The sequence below is a fragment of the Rhineura floridana genome, chromosome 6 (genome assembly GCF_030035675.1).
Source record: "Rhineura floridana isolate rRhiFlo1 chromosome 6, rRhiFlo1.hap2, whole genome shotgun sequence".
Lineage (NCBI taxonomy): Eukaryota > Metazoa > Chordata > Lepidosauria > Squamata > Rhineuridae > Rhineura > Rhineura floridana.
Window position 1 is genome coordinate 19,599,985 of NC_084485.1, and position 25,136 is coordinate 19,625,120.

The following is a 25,136-nucleotide window of genomic DNA, read 5'->3' on the forward strand; positions in this document are numbered from 1 at the left end:
TCCCCTGTCACAAAGAACAAACTTACCATTGGCTACTCTGGGTCCTTTTGCAAAAACGCATACACTGCTTGTCACATCTGTCTGCGCAAGAGCAGCGCAATGGAGGCCAATTTGATGAATGCAAGCTCTTGTGATGTTGCTCTGCAGACCTTTTGCCTCTGAAACTTCCCCTATAATTAGCCAGCCCATATGGAACAGTCCTCCTGTAACAAAAGATATAAAAATGCCTTAGCATTTTCAGAACTATTATTTATTTTAAGCAGTTTTACCCCTCTTCAGCCAATGTTCCTAGAACAGCTTTCAAAGATCAATAATGTTTGCCCTCAGACTTACAATCTAAAAGATATGCCACAAAAACAAAAGGAATTGGGATGGAAGAGAGGTGGAACCAAACTGAGGCCCTAGTTCTTAGTTACACATTTTCTTATAAAGATCAGCTAGAATGGAAACAGTTCAAGGAGAGGAACAGCCAAAGTAGCTAAGCCAGAGAAGCCGCCCTGCCGCCCTTCTCTTCCCTCCTGCAACTTCTCACATGAGCATTTGAGTGTGTAGGCTGCTGAGGAGTCTATCTGTCTAGTTTTCCAGAAAGCCAGGAATGAAAGACTAGTAAAGGGTTAAGGTGTGCAGCAGCTCAAGGACAGCTCACAGCTGAGGCTGCAGCTGGCACAGAGCAAACCCAGTCTATAAAAGAAACTACAAGGTGTGGGGGTGTTAGGAGAGTAAAGGAAAGTATTCGTATCTATATTGTAACCGTTCCTGTACGAAATCCTGTCAGTAAAAGACTCTTAACAATTAATGGCCTGTGTGTGGGTATCCTTTCAACTTGCTCTATCCTGCTGGGCACAAGAAGTCGATACACCGCTGCCAACAAGGGTTATGGGCCCAGCTAACCCAGCAAGCCCAGAGGCTTAGAAGCGCAGCTTGTTCACAGTGCCAAGGAAGGAAAACAGAAGAGTTCAGGAGACGTGGCTGCAGGCATGGCAGTCTCTCTCTCAGCCGGGATGCCTTTGGAAAGGCTCACTGAACGAAACTATTCCTGTTGGCGATTAAGGATGCAAGTGTTCCTTACTAAGGAAGATTTATGGCAGGTGATTGTGACCGACCCACCGGCGGAACCGCAACCAGCTCCATGGATTCGAATGGATGAAACAGCAAGGGCGTTTATCATCTTGGCAGTAGATGATTCCCAGTTGCTGCATATACAAGATAAGCCGACAGCGAGGCTTATATGGACTGCATTAAATGAGGTGCACGTGAGAAAAACAGCCAGCAGTAAAATCCATTTAGCACGGAGACTCTATCAGATGAAGATGCCTGATGACGGGACAATGTCTGCCCATTTATTGGAGATAAAGAAACTGTTTGCGGAGCTGCAAGAAAGGAATGTGGTGCACACACAGTTGCAACAAGTGTACATCATTCTCTCTTCACTGAATTCGTCCTGGGATCCAGTCGTAAGCTCGTTGGAAGCTATGCCAGACGAGGGTCTGACAGTCGAGTACGTATCGGGCAAACTGCTACAGGAGTGGGAGAGACGAAAGGAAGCTGAAGGAAGGGAGCGAAATGAGAAAAGAGAAAGCAGAAAGCTAAACTTTAAGGACACAGAAGCACGATCTTTCAGACTAAAGACCTGCTACGTCTGTGGTTCTAATACTCATCTACAAAGAGACTGTGAAGCGAAGCGGAAAAGACAAGGAAGGAAGCCTTCGAAAGTACACATAGTCAGAGTATCAGGTTCATGTAAAGAGGACAGAGATTGCACTGTATGGGTTGTAGACTCAGGCGCTACCCACAGTATGATAAAGGACAAAACATTATTCAAAACTACACTTCCCATGAAAGAGGATGTTGTGCTTGCGGATGGCACGCACAGACAGGTATTGGGGAGGGGAACTGTAAAGTTAAGCGTACTTAACACTGTAATGACTGACGTATTATATGTACCAGGCTTAGAAAGTAATATCATGTCTGTTACGAAACTGAACGCAATGGGATATGTCATCACGTTTAGACAAGGGACATGTGAGATAAGGAAAGGGGACAAACTCTGAGAGGGTATCTCAAGAACGCACTATATCATATCAAACTGGGTTTTTTGAGGTTTGTTCAAGGGGTGGAAGACAAGGTGACAACACAAAGGGATGTTAGCAAAAGCCCAGAATGCGTACCAATGACGTGCCCAGTGATAGAATCGTCTCTGGGATTCACTACCGCTTTAACATCAATTGATGTGATACAGGAGGACCCCTCCAGCATCAATGACATCAGGCGGTTGTCTGAGGCTGAGCAGGCTAAATGGCAGGCAGCCATGCATGAGGAGCTAAATGCCATGGACAAAAACAGTACATGGACCTTGGGAAATCTTCCCACAGGAAAGAAGGCAATTGGCTGCAAGTGGGTATTTAAGAGAAAAAGGACTAGCACAGGAGATGTGCAAAGATATAGAGCGCGCTTAGTAGCCAAAGGGTTTACACAGCAGTATGGTACTGACTATGACGATGTCTTTGCCCCAGTCGTTAAGCATGAATCTATAAGACTACTGCTTAAGATAGCTGCGATGAAGAACATGAAAGTGTACCATTACAATATAGGTACTGCCTTCTTGCATGGAGACCTACAGGAGGAGATATATATGGAACAGCCTCCAGGGTTTGTAACAAAACCGGGGCTAGTCTGCAAGTTGCACAAATCTTTATGCGGTCTTCGTCAGAGTGCAAGATGTTGGAACACGAAATTAGATGAAGTGTTGAAGTCTATGGGGTTTAGAAGATGCATTGCAGATGCATGTGTGTATGTAAAGAACAGTGGGACCAAAACCACGTATTGTTCTGTGTATGTGGATGATATCTTGTATGTTTTCCACGACGAGAAGGATGAGATAAGCTTCCATAACAGCCTCAAACAACACGTGGATACAAAGTGTTTGGGGCCAGTAACTCATTACCTAGGAACTGACACGATACGTAGCGAAGACGGTAGCTTTATGTTGCGACAGGAAAAGAAAATAAAGCAGATGCTAGATATATGTGGCATGTCTGAATGTAAACCAGTGAGTACACCCATGACTGTCTCGTTCCAACAGGAAACAAACGAGATACCATGTACGAACCTGGATCTATACAGACACATTATGGGCAAGTTACAATATTTGGTGAAGGTAACATGCCCTGACATTTGCAATGCAGTCAGCATCTTAAGCAGGAAGGTAGAAACACCAACAGAACATGATTGGCAAGGCGTTAAGAGAGTGCTCAGATACCTTAAGGGCACGAGCAAGAAGGGGCTGGTTATGTCTGGACAAGGAAAGGGTGGCATGGAATGTTATGTGGGCGCAGACCATGCGGGTGAACTAACGAGCCGTAAGTCCACCACTGGCATTGTGATACTACACGGGTCTGTAATCGACTGCTGTAGCAGAAGGCAAGCGGTAGTTGCGATATCCAGCACAGAAGCTGAATATGTTAGTTTGTCTACCGCGTGCAACGAACTGCAATGGTTCGAACACCTAACACAGGAACTGTGTATAGAAGTCAAGAAGCTGATACTGGTTTATGAAGACAATCAGACATGCATTAGATTGGCAACATCAGAAGCGAACACCAAGCGCACAAAACACATCAGTGTGCGATACCACCACATAAGAGAATGCATACAGCAAGGATTTATCACATTAAGTTACTGTAACATGAATGATATGTTGGCAGATGTCATGACTAAACCAATATGTGAGGAGAAATACAACCGAATGGTTATTAAGCTTGGTATGTACTGACTGTAATTGTGAAACAAAAAGAATAAAACGTCATTAACTGTGTCTTTATGGAAAAGGTGGGAGCTGTAGGCTGCTGAGGAGTCTATCTGTCTAGTTTTCCAGAAAGCCAGGAATGAAAGACTAGTAAAGGGTTAAGGTGTGCAGCAGCTCAAGGACAGCTCACAGCAGAGGCTGCAGCTGGCACAGAGCAAACCCAGTCTATAAAGCCTTGAAAAAGAAACTACAAGGTGTGGGGGTGTTAGGAGAGTAAAGGAAAGTATTTGTATCTATATTGTAACCGTTCCTGTACGAAATCCTGTCAGTAAAAGACTCTTAACAATTAACGGCCTGTGTGTGGGTATCCTTTCAACTTGCTCTGTCCTGCTGGGCACAAGAAGTCGATACACCGCTGCCAACAGAGTGAAGTGGGGCTGTTGTCTGGACCAAACTTCCAAGAAATGCAGAATATGGATACAACCAGGAAAAATTTCGGCTTCATTCTACACCACTCACTCAGCGTGCTAAGACTGCAACTATGAAGCCTTCAGTTCTATTCTCACCTAAGGCACAAGCTTAGGCGGTGGCCTGAAATAAACCATCTTAACTTCAGCCCCACATTAGTAATGTACTGATGATAATACTCATATAATTCATTCATTCATTGGCAATCACTCATGGCCAAGTAAGATTGTCTTCCAAGATAAGGTCTTTAACAGTGGGTCTGTAAGTGACTGTGGAGGCCAATTCTGGATGCACACAGCCTCCCACAGTGAGGACATAGGTTTCCAGATGGAAGATGGTCGCGATGAGGGTTTGTTTGACATGCCTACTGCTTAGCTCATTTGTACCATTTCACTGATATAAATGCCAAGCACTGGAAAGGGTGCTAGGTAGATCTTTCGAGTAACATGCCATTTTATTGGTGGTCCTCCAACATTTCCACATCAAGCTACTGCCTTGGTTGCTTGTGCAGTCAGAACAGTCCTCCGCATCTCCCACCACTTCCCTCCAAAGACTCTTCAGACAAGATTCACATGCACAACCCTCAGCTTGGATTGGCTCGGAAATGTGATGAGCTATTTACATAAAGCGTGGAAATAGGTCTGCATATTTTTTGAGCCAATCTGACTTCAGCCAACTAGCCTCTCCCTTCCAGTCTGCCTTCCCTGATCCTCAAAACATCCCCCCCCACCAACCCATGATTCACATACACACACACACCCATCTGCTTTAAAGATAACTTACTGGGCTGGCAGGAGCAAGAAGAGGCATGGTGGACAGGAGCAGTGGCATCCAGGGAGAGGGAAGGGAGAAGGTGTGCTCATTCCCCCTCCAGTGCCCTGATATGCTACTACTTCCCAAGTTACATAGGACAGTTGAGCATGGGAGAGGAAGAGAAAGGAAAAACTTCCTCTTCTCTCCCCTTGAGTGCTGCTGCTACTTCTTCCATGCCCCAGCAAGCAGGAAGGAAACTAGGAATTCTTCTGCAATGCAGCTTAAAACCATAGCTAGAGAATAAAGTATCTGGGCCCAAGCCAAGCAAGCTTCACCAGCATCCCAAACAGGCTGCAAGTCAAAGAGATATAATTTAACTGCTGGCTGCCAGATATCATCATCCTGAGTAGGAGGGCTTTCTGCAGCTGCATCCCATTCCACTCTATTATCAAGTGTCCAGATTGGTAAGAGGGGTGGGTTTGCTGCTGGCATGATAAATCACACAAGGCTGCCCTCTCCCATTAGCAGTCTATGGCAACCACATGGGACTTCTTATTTGTGAAGAGTCTAACCAACCAACCCAAGAAACTGTCAGTGTTGAAACAAAGAAGAAGAGGGGAACCATCTTTCTCCTATAAGCACAGAAATATGAGACAGGAACAGAAGGATGCCATTTGGAGGTATGGGGATGAAAAGGGAGAAGAGGCTGTCTGCTGAAACAGAATTATCATCCAATGGCTATGTGGATGGATGGGCTGATTTTTATTCCTCTCCATCTGAAGATATGTCACTCGTGAATGTGAACTGACAGAGGTTTCCAGCAGGTTGTACATACTGTACTGGAAAGGTCTGGAGTTTGAACAACATGGAAATAATCTTTCCCAATGTGGTGGACATCAACATTAGTCCTCTGAAGGGAATGAATACAAATAACTGGAGAAAAACTAGCTTGTCATTTAAAGCTGCCATTTAAAATTAATCTAGTGTACTAGGTCTTATGAACACATTCTGAGATCAGAGTTTTTCCTAAAATAGGATAAAAAATCCCAATGTAATGTGAGAAATAAGCCACTATTTTTCAGAGTTTAAGAACAGAGCTGACACAAAATTGCCCCCAGTTTTAGTGTATTTTCAATAGTACACACACACACACACACACAACATTTCAACAATTCTTAAGAAATTGATTGTTCTTGCTGTCACTGCATAACCAATCTGACTGGCTATATAGCATCTTGATAATCATCTTGTTCACTGTATATGACTCCTGATGGCTGGGATTTAAAACAGGGATGAGGGAGGAACAGCCAAGGGAAAAGATGGCATCCAAAGGGATTGAAAGGGGCAGGGGAAGGAGTTAATATTTGCACAAACTGTTCGCAAGTAAAGATTTCTATCTCACAAAAAAATGCCATTTTTGGCTAGAAAACTGGAAATGGGTAAAGTTCAGCACAGCCCTATTTAGGAAGGAAAGAAGCATAAATTCTCTAGATTGCGCCTTTATATCATACAGAGTCTCTGCTACCAGTGTTGTGTATATTCCACAATTCCTTGGAAGCACAACATTCATTTTGATTAAAAAAAATAAGTTTTAGCCCGTTGTTACAAAGTTAAAATTGAAAGGATGTGGGTTATGCATAGTGAAATCTCAGAAACCAAAGGATAAGCCTCTGAGATTTCCAGTGATCAGATTTCAGAGCTTCTGTAGTCCTGTTCAGAAATTTCCTCCTCCACTACCACCATGTGATTACCGCTGCACAAGGGGAATAGCAGGGATGAGCTTATTACTCTACTGAGTAGCGTTCTATATTACACAGTAGCCTACAGCAGACTTCCGGCTGCAGGCATCCAGCCCTCAACATGCTGGGAGTTGCAGAAACAGAGACGGGGATGTGAAGGAGGAGACAGGACCAATAGACTCATCCCACTCTCCCCCTCACACAATGGCAACAGGGTAGTGTCCTGCATATCTTCATGTAACCGTCTACAACCAGAATAAACTATACAAATCAAGCAGTAATATGCAAAATGTATATAGCTTGCAGAATTTAGCTTTGCATTGCTCAAAACATGCATTAAATGGTGATGAATTTTGATATGTGTGTGTGATTTTAGTGTAGAGTTTATGAATGTGCAACTCCTTTTATTAAAAGACATTTATAAAAGTGTGGGGGGAAAGGAGATTGTGCAGCAGACTCATTACCTGGCCATAAACAAACACACATGAACCCAAGGGGTGGGGAAATAGGGAAGAACAAGAAAGTTAAAATGTACTGTACACAATAAATCAAACCTGCACAAAGATATATCCAAAACATGACAACCCTACAGAAGTTTCAGGATTTTGTGGTCCCTGAAAATACCTGGCTATGGGTTTGTGGTTAGCCTCAATAGGTTAGCAAACCAAGAATGAGATTCATCACAGATCAACAATCAAGAGTTACAAAAGAAATTATGAGGACAGGTTGGGGAAAAAACCTCATTAGTACAGTGGAATAAGCTTATTCAATACTGGAAGCAAAAAATGAGTACCAGAAACTAAGAAAAGAGGTGTTAGAAGTTGTATAACAAAAATAGATAGAAAGACAATTTAAATATTCACAAAATTGTAGTAGCATCAATTATGATTAGAAGTTGATTAATCATAATGAGTTGATAATGAAACTGATAATGAAAGTTGATAATGAAAACTTCATCTTGATTTTTTGTTTAACCTTTTGGAACTGTAAAAAGATTTGTATTTTAATATTTTATTTCTATTAAAATAAACAAAATCAAGGAGTTGCCATACATATGTAAACCTACCAAAGAGATTATTTTTCTTTGCTAGATAAAATGATCTCAGCTGTAGATAAGTAACTCAAACACGATATGTAACTCAAACACTCGTATATCAAGTGTTGCCTTATGCCAAGTCATAGCAAAGTCCACCTACATGTGATATTAAACGTAAATTTGCATCAAACCTGCAGATTTTTTAAAATACAAATTGCATCAGCTGGGAGGACTGATAATTGAATGGATCACAGCAGACATGCAGAGGGAAAGTCCCTCTTCTGAAGCTAATATTTCTGAAGCAAATGCTGCAGCCAATTAGGGATTTTCCCCAAAAGCAAATACTAGCTTTAGAAGAAGCGTTTTCCACCAGACTGCAGTAGGAAAGGGTTAAATCCCCCTCTAATTATCAGACACTCCCCCCATACAATTTGGATTTTTAAAATCCTGCAGGTTTAACTCAAGCATAATTTGGCCCTAAACCAATGCTGTCAAACAGCAGCTCTTGTTTTACATGGTCCTTTAAAATGGAAATGGACTGCCTTCAAGTCGATCCTGACTTGTAGCGACCCTATGAATAGGGTTTTCATGGTAAGCGGTATTTAGAGGGTTTTTTCCATTGCCTCCCTCTGAGCCTGAGAGGCAGTGACTGGCCCAAGGTCACCCAGGGAGCTTCATGGCTGCGTGGGGATTCAAACCCTGGTTGCGCAGGTCATAGTCCATCACCTTAACCACTACACCACACTGGCTCTCCATGGTCCTTTAACTGTAGGCTGGAACCCCTAGAACAAATGTAGCCTACATGGTCCTTTAACTGTAGGCTAAATCTCTTCTAGGGGTTCCCCTAACCCTCCGGAGCAGATCTGGGCATGTAGGGAGAGCAGGACAGGGGGGAAATCCCCTTGCACTAGTGGAAGTCATTCCACTACTGCAAGAATTTAGTTAAATACCACTACTACCATCCCATTTTTATTTTACAATTTGATTTTACTGTTACCTTGGGAAGTGCCAGGCGGCCTGAAAAACAAAGTGCCGGCTTCCAGCCATCCAACCCTCTTCCCTTCCTTTCCCAATAATGCCTCTGGCCCCATGTTTTCCTACTAGTGGCTTTTGAGGATTCGTGGGTGGGTTTTGCCTGTTTTGCCCATTTGTGGCGTGTGGGGAGGAATTCCCTGGTTTTCTTTCTTTTCTTTTTGTGGATTTTGCCTAGATTTGAGAGGGGGCTTTGAGGAGGGGTGTACAGTTTCAGATTTCCTGTGTGCAAAAGCATCAGGAATGCCTGACTGTGAACTGGGCTCCTGCCACCCTGGGCTCCTGCCGCCCTGGGCTCCTGTCACGTGGGATATAAATAAATAAACAAACAAACAAACAAACTGGAAAGATTTGCTCATGCTGTGTTATAATGCCATTTGTTCTGCTCCTCATAAAAAGAACTACTCAGAATACTGAAGCCCTAGCCCCTGACTAGTAGAAACTCTGGTCAACAATCCCTGCCTAGGTTCACCAGACACTGCACACCAGCTTATCTACACAGGCATATAGGGTAAACTTGCCTTTTCTTTTCAATGAAATCTAAGATTATCAGAACACTGAACAAAACATACAGTACCAAATTCCATGCAAAGATAATGGAAGAAATAAAGGTTTAATTAATTAGTGGTCTTAAAGACAATCAATTGTGTATTCCCCATTGTAACAAGAACTCTTAGTCAGTCTTCTCTATTACAGCAACTCCAGAGATTTTCAGTAAAAGGCAAATTATCAAAATCCCCATGGACTGAGAATTGGCTTGAAAGAATCTGAGATAATGCATATGATTAAATTAATCCATTTAGTCAGTTTTAGGGACATACATATGAATAGGAACAGGTACAAAAACTTCCTCCTTAGCTGGAATCAGTCAGTTCCTTTACTTCTGAAATACACACTTCAATCTGAATGTCTGCTTAAGATTCTTGCACTTTTAACAGTCTTTGTATTCAAGCAAGTTATCCAGTGCACAGGGTGGTATTCAATGCTAGCTCTACTTAGAGTAGACTCATTGAAATTAATAGATATGTGTAGCTTAGTAGGTACATTCATTTCAATGGCTCTGCCTAAGTAGGGCTTAGTTGAATACAACCCTATTTGTTTCTCTTTTTTCTGAGTAAATGTCTAAGGAAATTGACTAGGCATTGCTGAGATTTGAATCAATTGTGAATTTTTATAGTTGTATTTTATATACATAAATGATTTACATTTTTTGTAAATCAGATAATAACTATACTCAAAACACTATACAAATGGGAAGTATTAAGGAAATCTTAAAGTAACAGACTGACATTGTATCAGCATTGTAGGTGAATGCCAGAAAACATTTCTTTAAGAAACTTGTTTTCTTTGACTGCTTGCAAAGAAATGTTCTGAACATATGCTTGGTCCAATAAATAAAATGCAAGTTCACATACTCCATGCCTCCCATTTACTATTCAGTACCATTAGCACTAAAGGTGTGCCTGAGTGAGAGGATTAACACAGAGATCAAATTACAAAGTGCATCCTTGTAATTAAGCAGTAGCTGTGTGTGCCCTGGAGCTCAAGAGAGATGCATTCTTTCAGGAAGATATAAGCATCCTACCTTCCTTTAACTTCAACTTTCCTCGACGCACTAAGTGCAATTTTGGCCCCAGGCAACACTGGAGTCTAAAATTTGGAGCAACAGAAAAGTCAATAGTTTAGCTAGACTGCAATAAACAAACTCATAATTTCTGTAGCAGCAACTTCCAAATTACACGCTGGGCCACACTAATGTGCCACGAGAGAACTCTTAAGGGTGCCACAAGAAACGAATTAGTTAAGTAATTAAAGGCTCTTATGAGCCAATATCATGAGCCAATATACCCACCCATAGACAAACTTGACAAGTTTGTCAGTGCATCATTCAGTGCTCTGGTGTTGCTTCCTTCCAATCAGAAGATATGTATACACCAGTGACTGGTTTAGAAACATACAGGACCCTCCACTGAGAGCAGGCAATTCAGACTTGTAAAATAAGCACTCTTCGGTGAAAGAGTAAATTGAATCTCCATTTCTAACCCAGAGAAAAAGTATGTTATTAGCTATCAGAGATTTGGGAAGCTGTTCTATACATAGCTTACAATACATTTCCCAAGGTTATATTCTTATGGAATGCCATGACTGATAAAAGCAGAAGCTGCACATAAACCAGGGGTGGGGAACCTTTGGCCCGTGAGCTAATCATGGCCCACCTGGGGACCCAGTTTGGCCCATAAGGCCCTTTCCCCCAAGCCATGCCCATCTGTCCATCAGCTGGGTGGGGTTCAGGTGTTGCTTCACCAGCACATTCCCTGCAGACCCCTGCAAACAATAGGATTGATCCCTCCGCTTATCAGCTGCTGAACAGAGAGTTCAATCCCTCTGGGTACTGCATTATTTCCGAAGGAAGTCAGTGTGATGTAGTCCCCACTCAATCATGTAGCTCCCTGGAGTAAAACAATTTTGAGATGATAAAACTGGGGACGGGGGGGGGAATCATGTACACTGCTCTAAAATGCTTGGAGCAAGGTCAGGATAAAAATGTAATAGATTATTTTGCAATAAATAATCCATATGGTTCCATCACAACACTAAGCAGTGCTTTAAATCAGGGATTTAAAATGCACATGTTAAACCTTTGGAGAATCAATGAACCAATTAGCAGCATTCTCTGCCAAAGGGCACTGAAAACAACATAAGCAGTTAAGAAGCCATGATGAAAGAACAAATAACAATACAGTAAGGAATTCAATAATGGATTCCATCAGACCATAAGATCCTTACAGCTTGGTCCAGTATGTTTTACCCAGTGTTAAATCTTATTGATCCTAACAGAATTCAAGGGAAGCATGTACAGTGTCTTAGCGTGAAGTCACCTTTCCTAGAGAGATTTATTTACAAATGTAACATTAGCACATTTGCCTCCCTTAGCTTTATAAATGGACCAGCAGAACTCTGACATCAAAAGTATCTGTAAAAGGCAATCCAAAAGAGTAATTACTCTCAGAAGAAAGTAAGCAATCTGTCTTCTCTCCCTCTCCTCAAAAAGAATATGATCGTCTTTGTGGATCTGGCAAGAGGCCATTTGGCCAACTGTTAGCAGGAACATTCTTACTAACTCTCTGTGTGGTCAACACACCCCAGCTGTCCAGGCAAGTGTTGGGTTTCCCACACACACACACATATACGGACATGTGGCCAACAGTCACAACACTGCATCTCAGGATGTTTCACATACGATGCTTTTATCAGAATGACATGTGATAAAAGTATACATGGCTATTTTGCCATACAAACACACAGCAAAAGTTCCATTTAGCCCAAGGCTCCTGTCCTGAATACAGGTGTGTATATATCATCGAGCAATCAGGGAGAGCTACCCATTGCTGGCAAACTCTGAACATCTTGCTAGAGCCATCAGCAGGCCTCCTGTTGTAGCATTTCACCAGCCTTCTAATTTGCGCAGACTGTTAGTGAGAGCTGTGTTTAAGCCACCTATCACCAATCCTGAGTCTCATCCTTGTCACTCCAAATGCTGTATCACCTGTGTGTACCTCAGGGAGACAGCTACTTTTACAAGCACTAGGACAGGCAGGACATATTACATCAAACAGAACATCACCTGCAGGTCCTGCAATATAATTTATGTAATTGAATGCAAAAGACCAGGATGTCATATCCAATATGTAGGAAAAACCACATGCTTCAGAAACCACAAATCAGCAATCTTAACAAAAAAAAGTGGAGCAACCAGTTGCAAAACATTTCAACACTGAGGGTCACAGCCTGTTGGACTTTTCTATAACAGCTATAGAGGTGCCAACAGATCCAGCAGCATTGACTAAAAGGGAGAACGTTTGGATATACTCTATGGATACATTGGGACCACATGGCCTGAACCTGGAGGACAGTACCAGCATCACTTAGCTTCTGCCAATGAAGCCCCTCTGAGCATTCCATCCTCAAAGCTCTATAACTGCCACCTTGGTAACAGCATTTGTATGTTAGCAGCTGATGAAGGTGGAAGCCGAAATGTTTTGGTATTACAATAAAAACCTCTGTTTTGTTAATCACAATTACGTAATATGTATATAAAATGACAGCAAATACACTGGTTATACACAATTTCCAGCATGAAAGGAACTCATTAGCATGAAGCTGTCCTGATCCATAGTACTGAGGGCATCTAATGTTATGCTATGAGTGATACATTTCCTTGCCCTAAATATCCTGAATTTCAGTTTCAAGGAGGTAAATACCCTCAGAGCTTAAAATAAGACCTACAAAGATAATAAACACAAATGTTCAAAATATCTTGTTCTTTTCTACAGCATACACACACCCATACAGTGGATAGTGTCTGATTAAGTCACAGTCAGAGTAGACCCACCAAAATCAATGACTTCAGGTCCATTGATTTCAATGAGTTTACCCTATTATGTGTCAATGTACTGTGTCAATTTAAGCAGCTGAAGACCAAACTACATGAGACAGAGATTCTGTGATTCTTCCTTCCAATTTTTTTTTAAATGATAAGCACTCCCAGGAGGCTAAAAATGGGAGCAGAAGCCTAACTAACAGGGGTGATGAAAAGAAGCTGCTTAATCCTTTGATGCCGTTTGTCTGCTCAAAATTGTCCCTTCGCTCACTGCTTTCACCCCTCTGAGGAATAAAATAAGGAGTCCTGGTGTCTTTTCCCCTACAGGCTAGAAAACAGCTTGAGTTATAGCAGGGCTGTGGAGTCGGAGTCGTGGAGTCGGAGTTGGAAGCAATTTTGGCTGGAGTCGGTAGAAATGTACCGACTCCAAAGTAAAAGTAATATTTTATATTAATATTAATAAATTAATATACATTTGCCATTTATGAAGGAGTCGGAGTCAGACAGTAGAAAAATAAAGGAGTTGGAGTCGGAGTCAAAGGTTTGACGTACCGACTCCACAGCCCTGGGTTATAGCAATGTTGAATGGAAGGGAAAGGATTAAGCAGGCCCTCCCTCTGCTAGTCCTCAGCCCCAGATTTCAGTCTCACATAGCTACTTTTCTTTTTAAAAAGAGGGAGGGAAGATAGAAGCAGCACATTCATTGTCAAATGTACTTTTGGCCTAATGGCAAACTACCATACATTGTTTCTAGAGTTTCATTTCCTTCCTCCACTTGAGAGGCCGAGAAGAACTGTCATCAAGACTGATTACATTCTGCAGCCATCACCTGGGATTGTGCAATGGTTCTCCTTTTCAATCCAAGCAGCAGTGAAAAGTTATATATGTGCATGTTAATAGAGAATGGCAGCATCTATTGGGTATAGCAGCTATAGAAAGCCTGTGACTGAAGAGGAGGTGTCAGGAGGTCAAGGCAGAGGAGGAGAGAGTTTGACAGCTGAAGGTGTGCAGGAGGTTGCACCAAAGCCTAGGAATGGCCTGAAAAATTGGTACAGAAGAAGTGTGTATCCAAAGAAATTTGGGGGTGAATATGGAAGCATTAAGTGAAACAAATAGAAGAAAAGGCAGGAAGAGGAGTCTAAAATCACAGAAAAGTTGTGGAAGAAGAGAGCAGAAGTAATGTAATTTAAATGGGCCTGGGTTGAATAAATTGGTAAGCAATCTCATTCCAGTGCAACCCTTTTGGCACTAGCTGGCAAAGTCAACTCTCGCTCATTAGAAGGCAATACTTTAACATTATTTTTTAAAGCCAAACATATGCAAGGGAACACAGTCAGTTTTATATTACATGCTTTGGGTATATACCTAAGATATCTTAAGTGTAAAATGTGAAATGTGCTTGCAAGCAAATGTCTCACACAGGTACATTTATCAAGGCGTTGTAGTTGGTTCCACCTCCCTGTTGAGTGTATTTATTTATTATTCTTTTATATCATTTATTAAACTTATAGCCTACCTTTCATCCTAGAAGGAGCCCAGGGAAGCAAACAAAACACTAAAAGAATTCTAAAATATCTTAAAAACAGACTTTAAAATATACTAAAACAAAACTTTTTTAAAAACAGCTTTAAAAAACAGCTTTACAAACGTCTTAAAAAGCATTGACTGTGATAAGGTCTCTACTTAAAAGGCTTGTTGAATGAGGAAGGTTTTCAGTGGGTGCCAAAAAGATAACACAGATGGTGCTTGTCTAATATTTAAGGGCAGGAAATTCCAAAGGGTCGATGCCACAACACTAACGTTCCATTTCCCAAGTTGTGCAGAAAAGACCTGCTGATAAGAAGATATCTGCAGGAGGCCCTCACCTGCAGAGTGCAGTGATCGACTGGGTATATAAGGAGTAAGAAGATCTTTCAAGTATCCTGATCCCAAGCTGTATAGGGCTTTATAGACCAAAATCAGAACCTTGAACCTAGCCTGCAAAATTTCAAAGAACGCTACTTTAAGGAGCAACTTTACTATTAATTCCAAAGTCATTTCCAAATAAATCCCTTAGCACCCTAATTATAAAGAGGTGGTTTGCATGCAGCGTTAAGTCAAACTAAGGCTTAGTGCCAACACATAAGAGTGCAGGTTCCCAGACAGGAGATCACAGTCGCTTAGCTCCTCCCCCAGTCCTCCTGCTACTGTACTACTGTGAACTAAGCCATAGTTTGCTTAGCATGTCAGCTCAATCCAGGCTCATGGTCTGTCTTGCTCTAGGCCAACCACAAACTGTAGCCAAGGTTTATTCTTAAATTTACAGCTCGTGATTTGGCTAGGGAAGACAAATTACATGCCTGAGTATGGGTGATGCACTAAGCTGAACTATAGTTTAACTCATAGTAGTGCAGCAGCAGCAGCACGAGGACTGCGGCAGAGGACAGGAGCCACAATCTCCTGTCTGGGAACTCCTCATGCTCACACATTCACATAAAGCCATGATTTGGCTTAAGTGTTATGTGCAAACCACCTCAAAATCTTGTTTCCTCCCCCACGTTTTTCCAATAACCAAACAGATAAACATTAGCATTATCATGAGAAACAAAGCATCAATAAAACCACCGAAATAACTGATAAGGTGGAAATGTGGGTGGGGAAGAATTCACAGAACACTGACACTAATTTTAAAAAAATAACAGGGGTTCACACTATTGTACAAGACTAGCAAAATTACTCATCTCAAAAGAATCAGATGGCAAAGTGTCTCATTTCCAGTTTATTCTCCCTGCAGTACAGCAAGTACTCCAATCCAAAATAAGTTGTATTTTCTCTAGCTTTACACACATACTCTCTAAAAGAAAGAAAGAAAATTCTAAAATTATGCAATGTGAGTGATCGTGCAATTTACCTTGGAACAGTGAGACTGCAGTTTATTATGGAACTGTAAATTCTAAACTATTCAACTGGATTAAGATGAACTGCACTAGAAATCTCAACTCCTAGGAAGGAAGCACAAAATATTTTTTCTCTCTCCAAGCCACTTGTTTTCCCTCTTTTCATTTAGCACACAAATGTTCTTCTTTCCCAACTCCAACCCCTCTACTCCTGGACTGGGTCAAAAACAAGGCATGAGAAATTAATTTCTGTCTCGCTGGTTCTCACAAAACGAAAGACAGAGCTTTCCGCAATAAGGGGAGGGGACCGAATAAATATCAATACTGAGATGGAGAATGTGAAATAATACAGAACCTTTGCTTCAGCAATGAACAGGGCATGTGGGAGTGTCTTTAAAACAACCTTACTCTAAATAGCATTACTCTTCTGTATTGCAATATTCGCAACTTCTGTAAATATACAGCGCTATTGTGTGTAGGATACCTTAGCTTTATTGCTCAGACCAGATATCTACCCAATCAACCCACCTATGGATATCCATCTATGTAGTTCACAAACAGGGCCTGAGGGAAACAACCGGGTTTTTTTTGAAAATCAGAAGTCTGTTGCCCCTGATTGTGCTGGTTTTTGCTCTTTTGGCTAATAACCCCCATGAATCTATTCCACCTTTCTTAAGAGCCATCTGCTAGCGCTCCTCATATGCCAATGAATTCCACTAAGATATTAGGCATTGCATTACAAAATAATTTATCCTTTTTTAAAAAGAATCTGTTGCAATTCAGCTTAGGAATCCTGTATACCAATAGCACACTCATTCTGCAAGTGTGGGTCGTTCTGTAGCGAAAACATTGCCATCCACAAACAAGCGGAACACATCAGCAGGCTTGGAGAGAAGTATATTTATTTATTTATTATTACATTTATACCCTGCCTTTCTTATCATGATAGAAACCCAAGGCGGCTTACATATGGTTCCCATGCAGTCTCCCATCCAGGCACCGACCAGACCTGACCCTACTTAGCTTCAGCAGGGTGCTGGCCTCATGTGCCTTCAGACCATAGCCTGGGACACATAGGCAGGCACGGACAGGTCTCTTTTTCTTAGCTTCTGGGATTTTCCCACCCTTTTCTATTGTACTGCTTCTTGTGTGCAAGACACCTTACCTATCTCCTCAGTTAAATCTACTGTACAATGCCACTGCAGTTTTGACTATTTTTTTCCAATCTGTTTCAGAAACATGCCCTTTGTCTTCCTCATATTTTTTTTTTGCCCAGACATCTTTATGTCACTCTGCTTTGCACTGTTGCCTTCCTCTATATTCTTGCCTTCTTTGGTTTCCCTTCACTCTATTGAATAAATGTTCTACGCAAATTATTGGTATTTTCCTGTTTGACAATAGTCTGACTTGGTATAAAGCAGCTTCACATGAAAGAAGGGGGTGGAGGAAGGACTGAGGCTGGTGGAGAGGGCTGAAAAAGCTATTGAGAGAACACTGGTGACAACAAAGAGGAATCTTGCTTTCCTTTTCTTTTTCTTTTGATCACTCCCTCATTACCTCCTTGCAGTAATTAAACAGTTCTGAAGCAGGCTGGCTGTTACTCTGGGTCTGAAGATGTCACCTGCCCCCCATCATTGCTAAGCAACACCTTGAGGGAATAACTGTCAACTGTCATCTTGAGGGAGAAAACAACAGGGGCAGGGATTTTGAAGGAAGGTTTTGGAAAAGATTAAGGGAATTTACATAGCAAATATTTCATTTGGATGCTCCCTCATGGCAAGGTGAACACTAGTTCTTGGTATCTGCACCTCACATAGTAAATCTCAGCACTCATCACACAAGTGTTCACTTTGTATCCACACCATTGTTGTTATTAATCATTTATAAACAATCTAACATTTCATCTGAACAGATTGGAAGATGTTCTTGTTTGCAGGTTTGTAATCTAGTAGACATGACACAAAGGAAAAAAGGATGCAGAGCGGAGAGAAAAGCTGGCAAATATGAAGTAGATATGGAGAAAATGTCCTGAGAGAACTTTAATATCCCAACAAACAACATGGAAAGACAAGTATTTACAAACATTGTGAGTTGGTTGGAAACAAGAAAACAAGAGAAGACATACTGGATCAGGTCAAAGGCTGATCTAGCCCTGCATCCTGTTCTCACAGTGACCTACTAGATCCTTATGGGAAACTCAAAAGTAGGATTTGAGTGCAATCACACTCTTCCCACTTCTGATTCCCAGGTGGTGAACTGGTATTCAGAAGTATGCTGTTTCCAACAGTGAAGGTAGAATCTATAGCTATCATGGTTAGTAGTCAGTGAAAGTCTCATCCTCCATGAATTTCTATAATTCTCTTTCAAAGCCATCCAAGTTGGCGGCCATCAATGTATCTTGTGGGAGTTAACTCCATAATTTAACTGTGCACTGTGTGAGAAAGTACTTTCTTTTGTCTGTCCTGAATCTTTCAAGATTGGCCCCAGGTCTGCATATTATAAGAAAGAGGGAGGAAACACCTTCTCCCTAACCACTTTTTCTACACCATACACAATTTTATACACCTCTATCATGTCCCCCACTTCGCCTTTTCCTCAAAACTGAAAATCCCCAGATGTTGTAACCTTTCCTTAAAGGGGAATTGCCTTGATAATTTTGGTTGCCCTTTTCTGAACCTCTTCCAGTTCTACTACCTTCTTTTAGAGGTGAGGCTACCAGAACTATACACAGTATTCCAAGTGCGGCCTCGCCATAGATTTGTATAGTATGATATTGGCAGTTTTATTTCCACTCCTTTACCTAATGATTTGTAACACTGAATTCATCGTTTTCACAGCTACCACATATGGGGTTGACATCTTTCATCTTCCATGTTTCACTACAACCCCAAGGTCTTGTTTCTGGTCAATAACCACCAGTTCAGACCCCATTAGTTCTCACTAAGACAGTAAACCTGTGCCAAGGCTGTACCACTTCAGAAGACAAGCAAGGGCTTCACATGCTTGAATGCAGCATTCCAAAAGCTTCTCCCACATGGAAAAAAGTAGAATGTCAGGGAGACAGATGGCAGAGTAACCTTCTTTCCAACATCTAATTTTCTATTTGCACTGAACTTTCTTCATGTAAAAGGACAATAATGTGAGAGACACTTGCAGCCTGAAGTTCTACAGGTACAGGTTTACTGCTTCAGAGAGAACTGGGCCTTGTAGGAATGCCTTAAATGTTTATTATCATTAAGTTATTGTTCATTTATTTTCATAGCAACTTCTACATACATAGCACTTTACCAAGGCACAGTTGACAGCTCCCTACCCCAAGAGACTTGCACTCTAAATAATTCAAATAATTATTCAGATTAGAGATGTGCTAGCATTCCACCCAATTTGGATTTGGTACCAAATTTTCCATTAATTCACTTGTTCACCATCACTGAGGATCAGATTTTTATGTAGTAATTTTCCACAGCTATTTCTGGAAACTTAAAAAAAAATCCAAGTCTAATATATTTCTATTAATATTGATATTTTAATCAATATTTCCTTCAATTTATTGGTATTTCCTTTTAAAATATCAATATTTCCTTTAAAAACACTGATACTAATACAGTAGGGCCCCACTCATACGGTGGGTTATGTTCCGGACCCCCACTGAAAAGCAAAAGCCGCTGAAATAGAATGGTGCGTGACATCGGAAAACCGTCATAGAAGTGGAACAAGCGCCGTACGAGTGGGGCTTTAGTCTAATTGCATCTAACTGAGACTGCCACATTAGCGAAGCGCCATAAAGCGAAGCACTGTAAAGCGGGGCCCTACTGTATCAATTTTTTTCCAAGGGAAAAAACAGATCAATCAAACAGACAAAGAGCAAACTCGAATCGATACCCGCCTGTTAGGTTGACAAAATGCTTTCGAACCAGCACCAGGCAATGGATCTCATTCCTAATTCAGAACAATCTTTATCATCATAGTCTGAATGCTTAAGCTCAGTTATTAGCATGATTTCAGCCACTTATCAACACAGACTCATATTTTATTTGTATTCAATCTTCTATTCTACTTCCTAAACCAGCGGTGGGAAACTTCTTGTCCTCCACAGTGTAAAGCAGGCATAAAGGACTCATTTCCATAAAAAGAGCTGAGAAAAAGAGCGGAGAAGCCAGGACTCAATGAATACTACATAAAATTTAATCAGTCTCATTTTCTGAGCTATTAACTATGAGTTTCTGCTTCTCCCGGTTCTTCATATTTGTCATCATATGTATCACGGATTTTGAAAAAATGAAGGTTTGCCTGGGCTGAAACAATCTTCTATACCCTTTTACATGTCATAGCCCATTTTTTCATTTCCCCCCAAAAAACTAAAATAAAAAAAACTGGAAAAAATGGGGGGGGGTTCCCCCCTAATTCTTCCAAGCCTCCACATCTCTAGAGTTGTTCTGATGATGATGATTTATTAAATGTATATCCCACCCTTCCTCCTGCAGGAACCTAAGGCAGCAAACATAAGACAAAACAATTTTACGGAAAAAAAACCCTTCCCCACCTCCATTTTCCAGATATAAATCAAGCCCTTGAAGCAGCTATGAATCAATTAACAGGGGGCAAAAAACAAAGGTATGAGCACTTATCAATGCAGCTGCTAGGAGCGGGGGCAGAGGGAGACACACATGGAGAGATCCAATCACAAGTTACTCGGATCATGTCTGTTTCAGCCCAAAGGAAGCTGTCAATCTCATGCTTAGCTTTTGAACTTTTGACAATGGGGGCAACCAGAATGAGAAGAGAAACAGAGGATCATGTTAGGAGAGATTGGGGTGACAGAGAGATGAAGGAAGCCTTGTTGTGCAAAGCAAGAGATAAGGGAGGTTGAGAAAGTAAGAAGTTAAGGAAGAAAATCTAGTTTGACATGACCTACTTTCTCTTTTTTTCCCTAGTCCTTCCACATTACCTTTATGTTTGAAGCGTAAATGAAGTGGTTGCCACCCATCCAAAATCACCAAGCCTAAGCTTATAATACTGCAGAATGGAGGCTCATTGGCAGAGCATCTGCTTTGCATGAAGAAAGTCCCAGGCACGATCCCTGACGTCTCCAGGTAGATAGGGTTACCTTTCAGGTAGGGAAAGATCCCTACCGGAAACTTTGGTGAGTCACCCTGTCAGTTAGTGTAAGACAATACTGAGCTAGATGTACCAAAAGTGTGACTCAGAATAAGAGAGATTCTTATGTCCTATCTGTGCAAAGTGCAGCCAGTACAGGAGAGAGTCATTTAATAGCACTTATTACTTTGTTTTTAAAAAACTGGCAAAAAAGAGGAGCATCTACACAGTGGTTTATTGTGTGTTTGGTGCTACTCACATCTCCTTTAAATTTGCATGCTTCACATGACGTTACCGGCAAACGGAAGCTATTACGCAATTTCCCCCCTGTAAATCCATACTAACCTAATCCGCTGATAATACGAAAAGGGTAGGGGGAAATCTCCATTCCATTTCTCTAGTGCCTGCAGATGATTTGCTCTGATGCTTTTAGGTGGGTGCGTCAATCATTCCCCTCTCCACACCAACTATCTCCTCCTTCCTTGTTTCATTTTGTTTCCCATGGGCTGACAAGCTACTTCCAGTTGTTCTCCTCCATTCTGCTGGCCTTTTTTATATTGCTGCAAATGGTGCCTTTATTTTCTTTTTCCCCTAACATGTGCTCAAAAGCATAACACTGCTCAAACAAAGATTTGTATTTCAGCTGTATCCTACTGACCATAGGCATGGAAAACAGAGATATTCACACTTCCGTTTTTTTTTTAAAAGGAACCTATTGCGGCTGGTAGAACAGACTGAACATGCTTGGCCACCTAGCAACCAGAGGGAATGGAAATGCATAATTAGGGGGTGGGGCCACCAGGGCTGTGGAGTCGGTACGCCAAACCTTCGACTCTGACTCCAACTCCTTTATTTTTCCACTGTCTGACTCCAACTCCTCTATTTTTCTACTGTCCGACTCCAACTCCGACTCCACCCAAAATTGCTTCTTGTTAAACAAAATTTATTTGGAAGTCAGAGTCGGTACATTTCTACCGACTCCGACTCCACCCAAAATTGCTCCCGACTCCGACTCCACACAAAATTGCTCCTGACTCCGACTCCACAGCCCTAGGGGCCACAAGGAAACAGTGAGACTAATCCTTCCCAGAGGAATGCCTACTTGTGTGAATAGGACAAACCAATCGGCAGCTAACATTGAGCAAGAACTGTGGATGGTGCAAATATATTATGAATAGGGTTGCCAGGCCCAGCCTCAAGAGGTCTTTTGTATCTTTAAAAGTTGTGCAGAGGGAAGGGAGAATTCCACCTTGTGGTTTTTCCCATTACAGGGTTGCAAGAACACCTGCACTTGGCTGACTTTCTCTTCTCCTAAAGATACAGGATCAGCCTCAGGGATTGAACCTGGCAACCCTAATTATGAAGGTAAAAAGCAGTGTATTTGCTATGAAGAAATGATCTCATGTAGATGAACCCAGAGAGAGACCGGGGCAGGGCAGAGAGACAGTCAAAGAAGATATCCATGCTCTAGATGCATAAACGGCTTGCATGTCTCTCACAAGTTTCATTTTGAATGCTACAGCAGCAATGTGAAAGCCTAAGTTTTAATTCAGTTGGGCTTCCTCTTCCCACAAATCTAGGTAAATGCTCTCTGTGGCTGGTACGACTTTGAAACGAGTTTCCAAAGCATCCTCCAGAATCCAACAGATGTCTTGTGTTGGAGCAACATTTTATTGTATAATTATATTACTGAATTTGCCTTGACCCCTCAGAAGTTATACCAAACTTTCTGTGCTTAAAATACAAAAATTTAAAACAGAAACCCACAAAAGAATAGGCAATTTAGAAAATCCCTGCATCACCCACTGGCCATTAAACGTCTTTTCAAGTTAGAAAAAGAAGTGGGTGGGAAGTCTTGTAATACTTCTGGAAAGTGTTCAACCTCTGGCAGATTGGCAGATGCACATTTGGCATCTGGAGTAAATGAGGAATGGATCTATTTGAATTCAATTAAACTGTATACTTAAATCCATTTTTTAAACATGATGTTACCTGCCTGAAGCCTTTGGAATAAAAACAGGTAGGATGAAATGAAAATATAAACTAGCTAGGTGTCTGTCAGTATGCTGCTAAGGCAGCACAGCATGCTAGGAGACAGACTTGGCATTGCAATTTTGTTGAGTAACACTGCCCATTCAGCAAGACATGCCTACAGCTTCCACCATGTCAGCACACTGGCACACTGAAAACACTTTCCACCCTTATTGATCTAGTTAACTCCCATTCCCTAAAAACAGATGTTGTAGATGTATGAGATGATGATGATCTATTGGATTTCTTACCCTTCACCATGAGGTCCCAGGTCACTTTGCAGCAATATCAAAATACAGTATTATTAAAGCGCTTCCAGGGGGAGGGGACACACTGGAGAAGGGACACACTTGTGCGGGCACATAAAGTGGACTTTGCTTCAGTGCTTCACTGAAACTATCCCATCTGTGCAAGCAGAAAACCAAGCATTTGGTGAAATCCTGATCCCATGGTCCAGCATCCTGTTCTCACAGTGGCCAACCAGATGCCTGTGGGAAGCCTGCTATCAGGACCTGAGTGCAACAGCACTCTCCTCTCCTGTGTTTCCAGCAGCTGGTATTCAGAAGCATTCTGCCTCCAACAGTGGAGGCATCATGGTTAGTAGCCATTGATAGCCTTATCATCCATAAATTTGTTTGAACCTCTTTTAAAGCCATCCAAGTTGGCGGCCATCACTGCCTCTTCTGAAAGTGAATACTAACTATGTGCTGTGTGAAGAAGCACTTTCTTTTGTCTGTTCTGAATCTTCCAACATTCAGCTTCATTAAATGTCCCCAAGTTCTAGTGTTCCCCCAGGCACCTGGTTGGCCACTGTGAGAACAGGATGCTGGACTAGATGGGCCACTGGCCTGATCCAGCAGGCTCTTATGTTCTTAGGGTGAAAGCCCTTTCTCTGTCCACTTTCTCCACACCATGCATAATTCTGTACACCTCTATCATATCTCCTCTTACTCGCCTTTTCTCTACACTAAAATGCCCCAAATGTTGTAATCTTTTCTCATGGGGGAGTTGCTTCATCCCCTTGATCATTTTGGTTGTGCTTTTCTGAATTTTTCCAGTGCTTTAACATCCTTTTTGAGGTGAGGTTACCAGAACTGTACACAGTACTCCAAGTGCAGTTGCACTATAGATTTGTATAACAGCATTATTATATTGGCAGTTTTATTTTCAGTTTAAAGGAGTTTGGATGGTGTTAACTGAGAACCAAAGTCAATGAGATATTGGGGAAACATGACTGGATCTCCCAACTTTTTACAGTTCTTTTAAAAGCAGTTGAGGGGGGAGAAAAAGAGATTGGATCAGGACATTGTTCTTGCACTCGGGTCCTGCTTGTGGGCTTCCCTCAGACACCTGGTTGGCCACTGTGAGAGCAGGATGCTGGACTAGATGGGCCACTGGCCTGATCCAGCAGGCTCTTCTTATGTTCTTATGTTCTTAAATTGGCACTGAAAGATGGCAGACTTACCTTTCCCTCTGCCTCTTTTCCCCTAATATAAACCCCTCCCCAGTTGCCAGTTGCCTCACTGAGGAAAACGTGCTGGGACACAGGAGTTTTAACAGAGCCCAGGTAACAGCATAGGGGATCTATTCAGAGCTGGATGGCAGTAGAGAAAAAAGAATTAACCACCCTTTCACTAATTTATTAATTACATTTGCATCCCATCTTTCCTCCAAGAAAGCTCAGGGTGACATAGATGTGGTTTTCCAATTTTATCCTCGCAACAACCTGTGAGGTAGTGATTTATTTAATATCGCCCAGTGAGTTTCATGGTTTAGCAGGCATTTGAACCACATCTCTGCAATCCAAGTTCAACACCCTGCATTGTCAACCAAACTGGCTACAGTGTTGCACCAGGAAGAGCAAAATAGGGTGGAATTCACAGGAAATAACAATGGCATGTGGGGTAGAACTGCACTTCTCCTTGTTTTTAGTGCCATGAAAAAAGTCTGTGTTTGTGCAGCTAAAGCAACTACAGTG

General features: G+C 41.7%; 1 protein-coding gene across 1 annotated transcript in view; it reads right to left on the bottom strand.

Annotated features, from left to right (window-relative positions):
- Nucleotides 1–25,136, bottom strand: part of EDN3 (endothelin 3) — a 38,522-nt gene that overhangs the window by 3,230 nt on the left and 10,156 nt on the right. The window contains exon 3 of the mRNA XM_061630263.1: nucleotides 27–203. Coding sequence (XP_061486247.1) covers nucleotides 27–203 — 177 coding nt within the window. The remainder of the gene's footprint in view (nucleotides 1–26; nucleotides 204–25,136) is intronic.